Raw genomic sequence first — 17556 nt, forward strand, 5'->3', positions numbered from 1 at the left:
TCTATGACCCAGAGGTTACAGAGAATTACTTACTGTGTACTCGGATCTGCAAGGATGCACTCCTAAAATTAAAGTTTTCTGTTACCATGTAAAGCATGTAGACTCCTGCATCTTTCTGAGTGGCTTTCTGCAAGAGCAAGGATCCATTGGGGTATATCATCTCTCTGCCACTGTATGCAGGGCCTGTGTTTTTTATATTACTGAACATTAGATATCCTGCAATTTTATTCCTCTCAACATCAGTTTCTCTCCTGTACCAGTAAAAGGCTTGGAGTGTCGCTGGCAGATTGTGGACAAGTAGAAGGACATTGTCCCCTTCAGCAACATGGGGTGGAACTGCTTCAACAGTGACTTGGGCAGTGGTGGAAGAGACTAAGAGGAAAAAGAGAAAAATTTATCAATATTAGGGCGTTTGCATTTGGTAGAAATTTGAAAGCTGATTGTGCTCAACTCTCAGCTTTGGTGTGTATGTCCTGTTGGGGCGAGGTCAGCAGCAGCACCCCCATTCATGAGTACATCTGAATCTTTCCACTGTATGAAACTGTCTTCTCAGCTGTCTACACAGCTCACCTCTCACTGCCCTCAGATCCCTATTCACACTCAGATTCTTTGGTGAATGTAGACATGTCTTGTCTGACCTCCTCCTCTAAAGACTCTGTGCCTTCATTTTCTGACCTTTTTTTGTTCTATTTCTTCTGAAGTGCTTCTCAACCCCTCAGCCCACCTTCTAGATGTCCTTTCTGCTCTGTCTTCCTGTCCAGTGTTACTAGGGCTTTGTGAGGTGGACTAGTTTGATTTTGGGTTAGACCCCACTGCCTGGAACAGGCTCAGATACCTGTGAGCAAATGAGTGTCCCAGAGTCAGGGGTTTATTTGCAGATTTCTCAGGGTCCTATGTAATGAGGCTGTTGTTTACTCGCCCCAGTTTGAATGTTACTTGCAGAGTCACCCTGACAGAGTTGTGGATGTCAGTCTTCAGGATAAAGTGGCTACTTCTTATAAACAAAGACCAGAATGGTTGGGAACTCATAGAGATCCACATGTCTCTGCCTCTGGTGTGCTGGGGTTAAAGGCATGCAGCACCACATTCAGCTTGCTTGGTCTTTTATCATGAGATTAACATGCATCCATCACCAAGCTTACTGTGTTTGTATCTTGAGTCATGTTTTTCTTCTTGTGACCTTTACGCATTTTTCACAATGTTGATAAAGTAATTACCCACACCCCCAACACTATGGAGTAAGAAGGGAGCAGATGTCACTCACCTATTATGTCCAGCTGGATGACATCACTCCTCTTGGAACTCTGAAAATTGTAGATCTCACACTGGTACTCCCCAGAATCCTTCCTAAAGACAGGGTCTATGGTGAGGGTGCTGTTCTTCTGGGACAGCTTCATCCTGTTCGTGAGTTCCAAACTCTGGCCATTGAGGAGCCATCGGATGGAGTTATATCTCAAGGCATTGTAGTGTGGAATATGAAAGGAGCAGGTCAGGAACACAGGATCCAGTTCTTTGACTGTGGTGTTGTTGAATTGGATGAAGGGTAAAGGTAACTCCCCTGTGAATAAACAGTGGAGAGGACCAGCTGAGAGTCTTTCACCTCAGAGATCTCAGCCAGATGTTAGGGCCCACATAATGAACTGGCCCTCTGAGAGATCACGTTTGGGTTCAAAATACGGTCTCTAAGATCTGAATCTTCCTCCTACCCAGATCACCCACAGTCACACCTGACTCAGGATATCTGTGTAGATTCCACATGAGAGCCTTTTCAGCACACTTTTCTAGAAATCTCATGGGGGGGGGGATTTATTTACCATTGACTTTTGTAAAATTCTTGCTCACACTTTTTGTGAGTGTCAGCAAGACACTCAGGGTTGTCCTACAGATGGCACATCATTAGTCTTGCCATTGAACTTTCCTGAAATCCTGACATCCTGACAGAGATCTCACACAGATCAGGAACGGGTGGGCATTCAGGCTGGGCCTGGCCATAGGTGGGCCTTCTTGTCAGGTGTTTGATGTTCATTGACATGAATCAATGAACAGCCTGAGTCTATTAAATGATGTAGAAGACTAAGGTCAACTAGTAAGGTCTCCATGGTGAGGAGGTCTGAGATGTGGTTGGGGACAGATAGCCTGTATCACACATGGCCTGTGTGACCTTGACTTAGTGACTGTGTTTCCTGTCTCAGTTTCCCTATAACAGGACACATGACAAATGCTCGTTGCCATGACTGCAAGTTAACCTTAAATGTGAACAATGACCTGACTTCTCACAATCAGTGTCTGTTATATTTGCCTGCAGGAAATAATCCCTGGGCTGGACTCCCCAAGAGGACAAGGAGCTGCCATTTTACACTCTTTCCTGCTATCTCTTTAGGGATCTTGACCTTCCTGCGAGGTCTCAAAAGACCATCAGAAGAGCTGGCTGACTGCCTTTCCTACCTCTCCACCTATGCTGAGCACACTGAGTCTCAGGAGGAGATGCCCAGGTGACCTACCTCAGACATGGCTCTCAGAGGCTGACTGTCAGCAGGCTCCCAGTCTACAATCCATCATCGTCCCCTGTCAGCTCCAACAGGAGATCAAATTCCAACCCAGTCTACAAGCTTCCCAGGATTCCTGTTCTAGTCTGGGACCGGAGATCTGGAGCAAAGCTATCGGGAGTCATCTCTCTGTGAGACTCTCATGGTTTCCTCAGCCAGGCCCTGCCTGAGACCTGAAGGGTCTTTCTCAAGGCCATGTTCATGATGAGCTTCTAAGACCCTTGGCAGAGTCTGACATGTCTCGGCTCAGTTCCTTTAGCCCCTCTCCTCTGAGGGTATTTTCAAATGAGGCATCCTGATTTATTACTGTTTTTTCCACTCTGTGTCCTTTATTAAATGTTTGAACCTCAATGTGGGGACCATAACACTGAGTCATCTAGGACTGACAACCTTATATGTGAAGGAGGAATAGCTCCAGGCAGGACCCAGAGGCTACAGAGAATTACTTACTGTATACATGCACGCTCCCAGTTGCAAAAAGCATTACTCTCCTATCATCAAGGTGTATGAATACATCGTATTTTCCTCCATTTGCATTAGAAATATTCTGGATGAACATGGATCCATTGTCGTATATTTTATGTCGATCTGTGTATTGTTCCCCTTTCCAATATACTCCTTTGGATTTTGAAAAGTGTGCAAGTCTAGCCCACTCAAGGGTCCCGAATCCTAATTCTCTGAACCAGGAAATGGTAGCTTTTCGTATATCAGGGATACGTATAAGAAGGTTGTCCCCTTCAGCAACGTGGGGTGGAACTGCTTCAATAGGGACAGATGGTCCATAATAGTCAGGGGTGGCAGAAGTCCAGGAGGTTACAATTGAGGCTGAGAGGAAAGGAAGAAAAATCTATCAATATTAGGGCATTTGCATTTGGTAGAAATTTGAAATGTGAGTGTGTTGAACTCTCAGGCTTGGTGTGTGTGTGTCCTGTTGAGGGGAGCTCAGCAGCATCACCCTAATTCATCACTATCCCTGAATCTTTCCACTGTATGAAACTGTCTTCTCAGCTGTCTGCACAGCTCACCCCTCACTCCCTCAGATCTCTGCTCACAGTCAGAATTTCTGGTGAGTGTAGGCATGTCTTGTCTGACCTCCTCCTCTGAAGACTCTGTGCCTTCACATTCTGACCTTTCCCTGCTCTGTTTCTTCTGAAGAGCTTGTCAGCCCCTGAGCCCACCTTCTAGATATTCTTGCTGCTCTGTCTTCCTGCCCAGTAGTAGCAGGGCTTTGTGAGGAGGACTAGCTTGATTTTGTTTAAACTCCACTGCCTGGAACAGGCTCAGATACCTGTGAGCAAATCAGTGTCCCAGAGCCTGGGGTTTATTTGCAGATTTCTCAGGGTCCTATGTAATGAGGCTGTTGTTTACTCACCCCAGTTTGAGTTTTATTTGGTTAATCACCTTGACGGAATTGTGAATGTCAGACTTAAGGATACAGTGGCCAGTGCTGATGAACTTAAAATTGGGAAGAGCTGAGTTTTTCCTCCCCAGTTACCAATTTTCATCCACTCTGAGCTTCCTGTGCTCTCAGGCTTCAAGCAGAAGCCAGATGTACCTCCTCAGGCTATTTCCCTCTCCTAGAAGAACCCAACCAGTCCCTGAGCCCCCCAGCTCTCTACTCTAGAGCAATGTCTCCTCACCTGTGAGCAGGAGTCCCCTCCAGAAGACCTGTCCTTTGTGGAGAGGGGCTGGGGTGAGCTCCATAGTCTCTACTGTAGGCTAGGCTCTTCCTCTGGAGAGGAGGTTTGTCTCTCAGGCTGCTGCCAAGCTGGGCTCCCCTGGTGTCTGCTCTGATTTTATTCCCAGACCTCAGCCTCCTCCCAGAGGAGGGAACCTCCTGGAGTCAGTTGGGTTGTGGGTGGAGTCTGTGTATGTACATTGCTCTGTTCTTCTGTGAGTGCTGCCTCCCATCCTTCTATTCCTTTGTTGTTCAGAGTTCTAGAACATACTTTGAGCCTCAAGGCTGAGAAGTGTCCTGTGTCCCGAGAGAACAGCAGCTCACCCCAGGGCCTTGTCCCTGAACTTCCTATAGCCAAGAGTGTATATCCTTGAGACCCCAAAACTGCCCTGTGATCTCAATGCTCAGGGAAGGTGGGATTTACTCCAGGAAGGGAGTGGCAGTCTTCTCTAGGGGCTGAAAAAGGTCTAGCTGTGTGATGACTGGAGAGGGCCCAGATTCATCATTGCTGGTATCACCAGTGAGGTGTCTGATCCAGGCATACACGTTATCTCAGGGGTTCATATCCTGGTGTGCAGAAGGATGTGATCTGTATGTCCTAGAAAGAGAACTGTGTTCTACACAGCTCCCTATGGCGGTCACCAGGGAGACCCCTCCACCCCCAGCTTCCTGTGCTTGCTGAATGTGATTCAGGTCTGTCCATGCCCTCCCTGACCTTTCTGGGATGCCTTTGTTCTCCTTGGTTGTTGCCTTGTGATCTCCCAGTCTTTTCTCATGGATGATGACAGGAGAGATTGCAGAGTGGGGTCTCAGAGACACAAGAAATGAATATGTGAGGGAGCTCCAGGTCTGCTGGAACTGGGATGGAAAACAGGGCTGCAAGATAGGTTCACACCTCAGGGAGAGTTTTCCCTGTTGATTATGTGGTTTATTGTCACCTTCTGGTGTTCATGAGGAGACCTGCAGCTCATGCCTAGGCTGCCACAATGATGGTAGCCAAGCTCCAAATGCTGGAATGTAGCTGAGCACCAAGTTTCCCAGGAGGTCCCAGTGTGCAGCTGCCTTTGAAGATCTAGGTAGATTTGTCTAGAGACTAGAAAAGCTGAGGTGAAACTCACTGCCATTTTATCTGCAGTTCCAGGAAGACTGATGATGTTGAGCCCCCTTCCCCATGCTTAGAGCACTTGCTGATCTTTGCCCAGGTGTCATTTGATGGCTCCTTAAACCCAAACCTTCAGTGGTTCTTAGGCAATCACAGGCCTCATTCAAATGTCTCTGCCGAATTTTCATGGCCCTGTAACCTCTGGCAGTTTTACCTCCTGCTTAGCATTACCATAATTCAGGCACAGTTCTCTTCTTTGTAGGGGACCTTAGGGCTGCCACTAGGAGCTGGCATTTTGTCTATCATTGGAAGCCATTATCATTTAACACTTCAAAGGTCATACACAGCAGATCTCTGAAGAGTTTTTAAGGGCCATCTCTTGAACACATATGTATCTTTTGTAATTTGTTTAGGCTTGACCTTGAAAACCTACAGAGCATGTGAAATAAAGCTTATCCCTGTCAATGAATTACATTTGTTTTTAGCACAAGTACAAGCAAAGTTCTGAGCACTCTTTGAGGTGGCTGACGATTAACCTGAATGTCCTAATTATAGCCTAAAAAATTACAATTCTTGAATTGAAGCTCTTTTAGTATCAAAATAAAACTTTAAATCAAAATTACAACTCATGCAGAGACAGGGAATCTTACAAAAACCATAAATATTGTCCACAGAGAGATTGGGAACCTCATTTTTTTATCCTTTCATACAGTATATTTTGCATCAGTACAGAATATCACAGCTTCTTGTATGTCTCAGTTTACCCAAATAGATAAATCTGAAAAAAGTAGCAAAGACAAAGAGGCCAGATAAACATTTTCAGGTCAGTCTCTCTTGGCCTGAGTCGACCGAGGTAAGGAGAGACATGTCATAGGCTCTGTGCCAAACTGCTTAGGCCATCATCTGGCTGCATGGTATAATAGAAATATCTCAGTTCTTGGTGTTCTAGCTGTGGTCCTAACACCTTGTCTTCTAGTCCCCTGTCTCATATATTTAATTTTCCTTTCATCCTTTCTCACCATTTCACCCTATTTCTCCAGCCTCTGATATTCTTTATCTAGAATAACATAGCTCTCTGCTATCTCAGTCTGTGTGAAAGCTGGCCACATCTTATCTCATGACATTAAACCTCTGTTGGTCTTTGTAAGTCATGTTTTCATTCAGAAGTCCAACTAGGGATGCCAGTCCGTCCAAGCTGGCATCCATCAAAACCTGGCCAGAGGCCAGCAGTCCTAAGCCAGGAGATGACCTGTGGTGATTTTTTTTTCAGAGAGAGCTTCGTTTATGGAGCTTTCCTACTTGGTTCTGTTTCTGGCCACCTTTTCTGTCTTGTCCAATTTAATTGGATTTCTGAGGCACAGTCCTGGGGTCCTGAGCTGATGTGTTCTATTACCTCAGATACATATTTGTATCAAGTATAAACTAGATTTGGCATAATTACTAGAAGAATCTTTGCATATATCCAATCACCAATGAATGCAGACACAGTGAATTTTGAGAACATTCAAGGACAAACATTTTGGTTTAACCCATGACATCTTTCTGAGATAAAGCTGGATCTAGAAAACCTTTATTCAACCATATTTTAAAAACAGCAAAATCTTATTGAACACAGTAAACAAAAGTTCATTTATGTTGCCTTGATCAAGGAATAAAAATGTTTACATTTTTAATTATCACAGCCTTTTAAGTGTTGTCGCCCCCAATTTTTCAGGTTGCTCAGGCCTTATATCAAAGAACATTATAGTGGGAAAAGAGAGAATTGCCTACATTCCCCATTTGCAAAGTTTTCTATTTGTAATTTTTCCTTACACATAAATACATTTAGTACAGATTTGATATCCTAGTTATCAACACATGTTGTTCTTAAATCCTAATTTTTTTATAAACCTTGTTTTTATTACATTTTCCTCCTATGTTATTCTTATCTTCAGGGCAAGACTCACCACACAAAAATTCATCCCAATCCATTATATCGCAGGGACCCACTATTACTTAAAAATAGCCATTTCTTTCAAATAAGAGTTGAATCCAATTTACACATACAATATGATGTAGTAAATTAAGATTGCCTATGTATAGATTTTTCAACCACCAACCCTCATGCTATAAGCTTTATGATAACTTATTGTAACAGATTTTACAGACTTTTTTTTCTCTTTTGAAGACAAGACTTCTCTGTGTATCTTCAGAGCCTGTGAAGGAACTTACAGAGATCTGTCTGCCTCTGCCTCCCTAGTGGTGAGGTTAAAGGTGTGAGCCACCATCACCACACAGACACTTTGGCTTGGAGGAAACTTTTTTTTACTGTCTTCAAGTGTGCTTTAGTTCTTTTTTTATTTAAGGAAGTTTTTATTCATTTTACATTCCAACTGCAGGTCCCCATCCAATTAACCCTCTTGCACATTCACTAGCCTCCCTCCCCCATGACCCATGCACCATCCTTTTCTCCAAAAGACTGAGGCCTTCCATGGGAAGTCAACAAAGTAGCAAGCTCCTTCCCCCTGCATCAAGGCTGAACAAGGCATCCTACCTTATGTAAAGGGCTCCAAAAAGCCAGCTCAGGCCCCAGGGATAGATCCTGATCCCACTACCAGGGGCCCCTCCAACAGACCAAGCTGCACAACTGTCTCCTGCATGCAGAGGGCCTAGGGAGCTGCTGTAAACAGTCAACTGGGCCAAGTCTGTTGGGAGCAGATTCGGATTGTGAGGGTCTGAATCTGACCCAACAAAGGGCCTTGACATCCACTCATGTCTCCTGCTTAGGTTTTTTTTTTTTTTGGTTTTTCGAGACAGGGTTTCTCTGTGTAGCTTTGCGCCTTTCCTGGAACTCACTTGGTAGACCAGGCTGGCCTCGAACTCACAGAGATCCGCCTGGCTCTGCCTCCCGAGTGCTGGGATTAAAGGCGTGCGCCACCACCGCCCGGCCTTCCTGCTTAGGTTTTGCTATTGTCAGGTGAAATGCCCATCTTCTTGAAAATCCCTCTGTGTCTTTTGTTATTCTCGTCTTTAGTTTCTGTTGAAACAGTTAGTCACCTTGGCTCTGCCAAGTAAAGACAATCCACCCTGACTTCCTGTGGCAGAGTCTTTTGTCACCACCCCAGCTCCGAGGCTAGTGCCCTGAGGTTTGTGTTTAACTGAGCTCTTCTCCTCTTTTCCAAACTTCCCTTGAGACTCAAAGATAGAAAGTATGTTTGCTTCCTGACTTCCGTTGGCATCTGACAAGATGCTGTTTGCACTAGAGATATGTGATAAATATGGTGAAATTGAAAACTGGAGACTGGAGAGATGGCTTTGTGGTTAAGAGTACTTGCTGCTCTTGCAGAGGAATTGGACTTGGTTCCCAGCATCAACATGGTGACTCACAACTGTCCTAGGATCTGACATCTTCTTCTGGTATCCAAGTACACCAGGAATGCACACAGTGCATATATACATATAGAGGCAAAACATTCATATACATAAAGTAAAAATAAATCTTGACTAAATAAATGAAAAACACTTTTATGTGCTTCCCACATCGATTTCATTCATTCCTTCACTTACTCTCTGATTAAACATTAGTTTCATGAGTGTTCACAGACAGTAGGCTCTGTATTAGGCACCAAATACACTGACAGAATGAAATGTGGTAGTTCCGGAGGAGCTCACAGCTTAGCGAGGAAGACAGCCAAAGAAACAGGTGGTTACAGATGAAAGACTAGAGGGTGTTAGGGATACAGGGGAGGGTTTCCTGACGCAAACTGCAGTGGTGGTTCTGAGGGAGCTGCAGAAGTTTAATGTGTGGCCCTGGCTGGCCAGGAACTCTCTATGTAGACCAGGCTGGCCTTTGAACTCACAGAGATCCCCCTGCCTCTGCCTCCTGAGTGCTGGGATTAAAGACATGCACCACCATGCTGAACCTGCTCTGCTGTTTTTAAAGAGCCGAATTCTCAAGGAAGAATAGAAGCTGAGGGAAGGGCCTTCTAGGACAACCTGTGTGGTCCATGATTTGAGGCAGCAACACTGGGCCTGGGAGCTTCAAGTAGCTGTGTATACTGTAACAGAGAACCGAGGGACAGGGAGAGAGGGACGGGGGTCAGAAGGGAGCAGGGCAGACAGTGTGAGACTGGAATGATGGGTTGACAAGTTTGGATTTGGGGCTGGAGAGATGGCTCGGTGATGAAGAGCACTGGCTGCTCGTCCAGAGGACCTGGGATCTATTCCAGCACTGGGGTGGTGGCTCACAGCCATCTGTAACTCCAGTTCCAGGGGATCCAATGCCTTCTTCTGGCTTTCCCAGCACCAAGTGTGCATGCAGTGCACAGATATACATGCAGACAGGACACCCATACACCTAAAAATAATAAACAAATAAATAAATAAATGTTTAAGTTTTTATCCTCAAGGTCATGGAACACATTAAATAAATAATAAAAATATTTTAAAAGAACGCATGCAACAACTGGAGATAATTTTTGTTTATGGTCAATACTGATTCCCTTCAGGCAGAAAACCTGATTTTATCCTGTTTTTGTTGTTGTTCCCTGGACTTGTGAGGAGGAGTGACAGCATGCAGACACTGAGAGACACTTGCTTCATGAACTGGAAACACATTGCTTTAGTCTGCAGAGTGTTTCATGGAATGCTCTGTGGAGGTGGATATGGTGTTCACATTCCCATCAGAGGCTCCTCATCTGCAGCCTGCCTAGGTGCCAGGAAAAGCTAAGGAAAACCTCACAAGCAACTGGAGGTGGGAGAAGTTCACAGAGTGGGAACTTCTCAGAATACTTATCACTTCAACGAAACAGCTTCCCAGAGGCTTTGGCCACAGGTTGCAGAAGGGAGCAGGATTCTCTTTGTCACCTACCACTGTAGGAATGACTGGCTGGCATTCCTCTTCCCGTACTCCAAACTACACTTAAAGAGATAATTCAACCTTTTTTTGTATTTTAAGAAACATTTCTCTCTGCATTGGAGATGCCATCTTTGACTCTGGCTTGTTAGTGGCTTAGCTTGTCCCACTAACTAGCTATTATACCTTAAATTAACCCATTATTTTAATCTGCATTCTGCCACATGGCTAGTTACGTCATCAATCAGTACTGACCATGCTGCTCTCTCTGTATCTGGCTACCAATTGTACCTTCTTCCCAGAGTCTTCTCTCTGCCTAGATGTTCCTCCAATAACTTCTGCGGAGTTATTATTAGCCATTCAACTCTTTTTTTTTTTTTTTTTTTTTTGGTTTTTCGAGACAGGGTTTCTCTGTGTAGCTTTGCGCCTTTCCTGGAACTCACTTGGTAGTCCAGGCTGGCCTCGAACTCACAGAGATCCGCCTGGCTCTGCCTCCCGAGTGCTGGGATTAAAGGCGTGCGCCACCACCGCCCGGCTGCCATTCAACTCTTTAACACACCAACCATAGCAATACATTTTCACACAGTGTACAATATTCCACAACACCTTCTGATTGTTTATTCTGTTTTATTCTGATGTGTCAGTTTTGCTTTATCTCACATTTTATTTTATTATTATTCCTTAGAAGCCTGTTTGTTTTTGAATGAATGGTTTGGAGTGGAGTCTTTTGGCTTCTTTGGAAGATGCAGAAGCATTTAATTTCCAGCCATGTGTATGGGAACCAATGAAACTCAATCCTCCACAACATTCCTGCTCCATCCCTATGTCTAATGGTGTCCTGCTTCTCTGAGTTTTCCTGGCTAATAGAGATGGACCTAGGAATGTGAGCAGGAGGTTCTCCCATTCTTGGAAAGCCTCAGGTTGTATGAGAGACTTCAAGGGGTGAGAGAGCCTTAAGGTCAAGATTTTTTCTGTGACTAACACAAGTCTTCCTGTGCCCTCCCTCCATTTTCTTTAATCATGAGCAATCCATAGGACAGCCCTGAACAACAAAGGCCTGGAGGGCACTGGTCTACATTGTGTAGGGGAGGTCAGTGCAACTGTAGGGACTTGAAACTCCCAGAGTTTCCAACTATGCTTACATTCTTATTTTCCAAATTGGAGGAGAAAATTTCCCACAGATGGGGATCAGCAGTCCAGAACTCTGTTCCCAGCTTGCTCTGCTCCTGTCTCACAGGTGGCTGGCTCAGCTCTGACTCTGTAGGATGGGAAGAGTTGGTGGAAAAGGTACCTGGGAGCCATGTTCTGAGGCAGGGTGAACCAAGTCACTGACCAGTTGATGATGCTCTTTCAGTTACTCTTCCCAAGGTTCAAAAAACAAATGTTCTCTGAGGGTGGTGGTGCACACCTTTAATACCAGCACTGAGGAGGGAGAGACATGTAGATGGTGTGAGTTTGAGGGCAGCCTGGTGTACATAGCAAGTGCCAAGCGAGCTAGGACTGTACATTGAGACCCTGTCTCAAAAAATATCAGTACTGAATATTGGAGTGGCAGGCTGTGGCGGCACTATGATTATTCCCTTCTCTGTGGTATTTAATCCATATCCATGGGGCAGGAAATAAAACTTTTCTTCAAACAGAAATTCATCAGTTTGGGGTTTCTTCCAGGCCTGAGGTTGAGGCTTCAACACTTTTAACATTAGCCGAGCCATCTTAACCCCATCAAATTATTAAATGAAAAAGAAACAGGAGGATATTGTTAATAAAGGAGGGACCTGACTGTTCACACTCACAGAAAGTGTGAGCAAGAATTTGCACAAAAATCAATGGGAAAATCATTCCCCATGAGATTTCTGCACATGGGGGTTGAATAGTCTCCCAGTGTGGTAACTAGACAAATACCCTGATTCAGTGGTCACTGTAGGTCATCTGGTTAAGAAGAAGATTCAGCTTTCTCTTTACAGACCCTATCTTGAACCCAAACATGCAATCTTGCAGAGTATCCTTTTATTCTGTGGGCCCTTGACCTGGCTGGGATTTCTGAGGGTGAAGGACTCTTAGCTGGTCCCCTCCACTCGTTATCCATAGAGACATTGACTCTGCCTTTGATCCAAGCCACCAACACCACATTCAATGACCTGGATTGTGTGTTCCTGACCTGCTTCTCAAAAGGTATGGGGTACTTTATCCAATGGCTCTTCAAAGGCCAGAGTATGAGACTCATGAACAGAATGAAGCTGGCTTAGAACAACAGCATCCTAAGCATAGACCCTGTCAGGAGGGAGAATTCTGGAAACTATCAGGGTGAAGTCTCCAATCCAGTCAGTTCCAAGGGGAGTGATTCCAAAAAGTTGAACATAATCCATGAGTGACCTCTCCTCCCTTCTTACTCCATAGTGTTGGGGTTAAGGGTAGTTTCTTTTATCAACAGTGGGTAAAATGGGTAAAAGTCACAAGGAAAAAAAATGGCTCAAGATACAAATACAGCCAGCTTGGTGATGGATGCATGTTAATCTCATCATCAAACACCAAGGAAATTGAGCATGATGCTGCATGCCTTTAACCCCAGCACAGCTGAGGAAGAGACAGGTGGATCTCTATGAGTGCACAACCACCTCATCTTTGTTTATTAGCACTGGCAACTGAATTCTAAAGACACTCACACCTCTGTCAGGGTGGCTCTCCAAGTAACACTCAAACTGGGTGAATAAACAAGAGCATCATTACGTAGGACCCTGAAAAATCTGCAAATACACCCCAGGTTCTGGGACACTGATTTGCTCACAGGTATCTGAACCTGTTCCAGGCAGTGGGTTTAAACCAAAACTCAAACTAGTACTCCTCTCAAAGCCCTACTACTAATGGGCAAGAAGATAGAACATCGAGGACATCTAGAAGGAGGCCTTAGGTGTTGATAAGTACTCCAGAAGAAACAGAAGAGGGAAAATTCAGAAAATGAAGGCACAGAGTCTTTTGAGGAGGAGATCAGACAAGACATGTCTACACTCACCAACGATTCGAAGTGTTCAAGGATCTGAGGGCAGTAAGTTGTGAGCTGTGTAGACTCCAAGAAGACAGTGTCGTACATTGAAAGATTCAGGGGTACTGTTGAATGACGGTGATGCTGCTGACCTCACCCCAACAGGACACACTAACCAATGCTGACAGTTGAAAGCACTCAGGTTTCAAATTTCTACAAAATACAAAGGTCTTAATATTGATAGACTTTTCTCTCTTCTCTCTTAGCCTCACTTGTAACCTACTGGACCTCTCCCACCACTGACCAGGTCACTGTGAAAGCTGTCCCACCCCATGTTGCTGAAGGGGACAATTTCTTCTATTTGTCTATACTCTGCCAGCAACAGTCCCATAGTTTCACTGGTACAAGGGGAAAAGTGTTGATCAGAGGAATGAAATTGCACTATTGGTAATATCCAGAGGTATTATAAACAGGGCCTGTATACAGCCGCAGAGAGACCACATACCCCAATGGATCCTTGTTCTTCCAGATTGTCACTCAGAAAGCTGCAGGAGTCTATTTGCTACATGTAACTATAGAAAATTTTGATGAAAAAAAGCATCTGTGCAGTTTCTTGTACAGCGTAAGTAATTCTCTGTAACCTCTGGTGCCCAAAGCCATGCTGTCACCCCTGGGAAAGGCACAGAAATGTTTTGCAAATGGAGTTCTTTAGAAGCCAAGGCCCTTTGGAGAATCCAATCCATTTAGACAGACCTATGGAAACAATACTGCAGACCTTTGTGCTGATCCTTGGGAGCTCATGGGCTTCAGGCCTCTCTAACTTTGGCAATGTTCATTCTTACGGGAACTCTTAGTTTTGTTAGTTGTGATTTTGCCTGTGATTTCTGGGGGGAAAAGCTCTGATCTGTTACAGAATCTCTTGTCTGGTGGCCCCTGGGTGCCTTTGGAGTCATCCTGAGTGAGCAGGAGGAACCCACTAAGGTTAATGATCATTGCTTACTCTACTCCAGAAAGAGATAAACATACTCCAAATAACTTAAGAACTTGAAAACTGGTTTCTGAAAGTTGACCTTAAAAACTTTTAGGAACATATGAGGAAAAGATATAGGACTTGAAAGGTCAGGCATTCTTCTGGCACCAACACCTGAACACTCAGATATTGTTACACTGTCAAATATCAAGAAAAGGAATCTAAACTCCCAGTTCTCTTAAAAGAAAAGTACATGCGGAAATTTCAAGGAAGAATAGATATTTAGTCCCATCAGTTAAAGAGTTAGATATTAATCATCCCTCTTTTGAGAACCTATAAAGAATAGGATTATAACTGTAGTCCACATAAAAGTTATATACAGATTACTTAGAAATTGGCAAACACCTGAACATGATATCCTAGGCATGACAATACACTCAGCTGATTACAAAAACATGAAAGTATCATATTGTTAAGAACTAATCACAGGGCTTAAATCTCTTACTTTGTATCAGCGTGTTTGTTGCTGGCTAGGGCACACTATGAAGAAGATACAATCATTTGGCTTGAACTATAAAGATAGGGGGAAAAGGTCAGTGACATCAAGGGAGTGGGGTGAATAAGGGAAACTAAAATGAATAAATGTTAATGATCCTTGGGAAATAATTAAAGAGAAATGATTAGGAATTGCTCATGCTTGAATGCTTGAATGCATTAGAACTTGTATAATAAAGATGGACTGAGCTAGTGGGGACCATCATTTTGAAAGGCAACCAGTGGTCAGACTCTTCATTTTTCACCAACTTCACACATTCATCCTGTGGCATAGAACCCCACTGGACCTGGACTCCAGCACCCTGGGTTGTGGGTGGAGCTAATCCTACTTCACACATAGGGTTTTCAGTCCTGGATGACTCTCTTATGGTCCCCACATTGTGGTTCAAGCATTCAGTAAAAGACACACATTAATGTGTAGAAAGAAACACCAGTAAATCAAAATGCAGCATTTGATTACAAACTCAGAGAAGAAGGGTTGGGGTAACTGAGCCCGGGCATGGCAGTCTCTGTCCAGGGACTTAGATGCTCATCATGAATGTGGCCTTCTGAACTCAGGCAGGGCCTGGCTGAGGAAACCATGAGAGTCTCACAGAGAGATGAGAACACTAAGCATTTCTCCAGAAGTCTGTTTTAGACTGGACCAGGAATCCTGGGAAGCTTGTAGACTGGGTTTGAATTTGACCCCCTGTTGGAGCTGACAGGGGATAATGATGGATTATAGGCTGGGAGCCACTGAAATACTTTCAGAACCATGTCTGAGGTAGGTCTCCTGGGCATCTCCTCCTGAGACTCAGTGTGTTCAGCATAGTTGGAGAGGTAGGAAAGGCAATCAACCAGCTCTTCTGATCATCTTGAGACCTCGCAGGAAGGTCAAGAGCCCTAAAGAGATAGAAGAGAAAATGTACAAATGGCAGCTCCTTGCCCAGCAGGGGTCCCGCCCAGGGATTATTTCCTGAAGTCAAATAGTAATAGACACTGCTTGGTGGAAGGTCAGGTCGTTGTTCACATTATAGGTTAATTTGCAGGCATGGCAATGATCATTTACCATGTGTCCTATTATAGGGAAACAGACAGGAAACACAGTCACTGAGTCAGGGTCACACAGGTCAAGGTTACCACAAGCTATCTGTCCACAACCACATCTCTAGCCTCCCCATATGGTGACTGTAGCTAGAGTTTTCCTCCAGTCCTGCCTGGCCCAGGGTCAGGACAAATCTCCTTACCCACCAGTCCCGCAGCTGCTTAGACCCAACCAAGTAAACATACAAAGACATATTATTTACAAATTGTATGGCTGCAGCAGGCTTCTTGTTATCTGCTTTTTTATCTTAAATTAACCAATTTTTATAAATCTATACTTTGTCACGAGGTTCGTGGCTTACTGGTACCTTACATCTCACTTATCATGGTGGTGGCTGGCAGTGACTCTCTCCTCAGCCTTTCACTTTCCCCCATTCTCTTTTTTATTTGTCCCACCAATATTTCCTGTCTGTCTACTGGCCAATCAGTGTTTTATTTAATGACCAATCAGAGCAACACAGTTGACTTATAGAACATCCCACAGCACTTCCCCTTTTCTTTTTTTTTTAAAGGAGGTTTTAACTTTTACATAGTAAACTTACATATAACAAAAAAATTATCAAGCAAGAATTACAATTACAAATATTTGTCTATTTATAATATCTAGTCTATTTGTACTTGGCAACATTAAAGAAGATATCTTATCTATCCTATATTTGTGAGTCTAAGGTTTTATATCTTATCTTTTATCATAACTAAGGAATATTATATCTAGCTTCAACTACATCAAAGACTTCAGAAGGAAATAATATTACCTGATAAATGAGAGAAGGATGCAAGCAACTTTCAGGAGTCTTGCAGGGTAGACAGAGACAGTTGGCAGCCTGGACAGTCACCTAATGTTCCTTTGTAAAGTTGGGGCATCTGTCTTCAGCCCACAGGGCTAGAGTCTCTCAGTTACTTCTCTCTGTGTCCTGGAATGTCTGGCAGTTTCCTCTGCAAAGCAGGAACCTGAAGGACCATTTCACCAAGCAAAGTTTAGTAGTCACCTTTCTATGGGTCCTGCATGTCCAGTCAATCAGGCAGTCCAGGCAAAAACAGTTTCTTGCCCAAATGGCTATTTTTGTCAAGAAGAAGATAAACTCCATATAGAGTGTCTTCGATGTCCATCCTCCTCTCTTAAGTAAATCGGTGCTGCCAGGAGCAGACATGTCTTATTGTCCAAAAAGTCTAAATTTTTAAAACATTTTAAATGCCATATTCTGTAGGTCTTTGAAGAATTTGAAGACTACTTATCTGTCTGGAATATATCTATGTATACCTGGAAGACTTAACTAACATGGCTACGAGTATGATTATCATAGATGACTAATTATTAATCTATTTTTTTAATTATCCATTACAATTTTAAATGAGCGGTACAAACATAATACCTTAAACAAGAGTAGAAATATATACACAGTATAACAAAATTAACTTTAAGTTTGTATGAATAAACTAAAATCTATACCAGTGTAAAACACTTCAAAGAAGTTGTTGCTCTTTAAAAGTAGATTCAGCAATTTACCCTTTTATCCTATCATATCTATATCAGGTGACCTTACAAGGTGACCTTTAGTCTTCTAGATCATTTCATAGACTCAAGATTTTTATAGGGTTCCCCAATTCATGTCAATCAACACCAAACACCTGTCAAGAATGGCCTACAAATTATATAGTGAAAAAGATACAGAAAGCTATTTCATCATGGAGGGACCTGACTGTTCACACTCACAGAAAGGGTGAGCAAAAATTTGCACAAAAATCAATTGGATATACCCTCCCACCCACATGAGAATTCTGGACATATGAGATGAAGAGAAGCCCAG

General features: G+C 43.6%; 1 protein-coding gene across 1 annotated transcript in view; it reads right to left on the bottom strand.

Annotated features, from left to right (window-relative positions):
- Window positions 1-207: 207 nt before the first annotated feature.
- LOC128124078 (CD177 antigen-like) overlaps window positions 208-17556 on the bottom strand; it is a 93266-nt gene continuing 75917 nt past the window's right edge. Inside the window, 3 exon segments of the mRNA XM_052760309.1 lie at window positions 208-372; window positions 1143-1180; window positions 1265-1558. Coding sequence (XP_052616269.1) covers window positions 208-372; window positions 1143-1180; window positions 1265-1558 — 497 coding nt within the window.

This window comes from Peromyscus californicus, unplaced genomic scaffold (assembly GCF_007827085.1).
Source record: "Peromyscus californicus insignis strain IS unplaced genomic scaffold, ASM782708v3 Scaffold_4__1_contigs__length_199733344, whole genome shotgun sequence".
In the NCBI taxonomy this organism is placed as follows: Eukaryota; Metazoa; Chordata; class Mammalia; order Rodentia; family Cricetidae; genus Peromyscus; species Peromyscus californicus.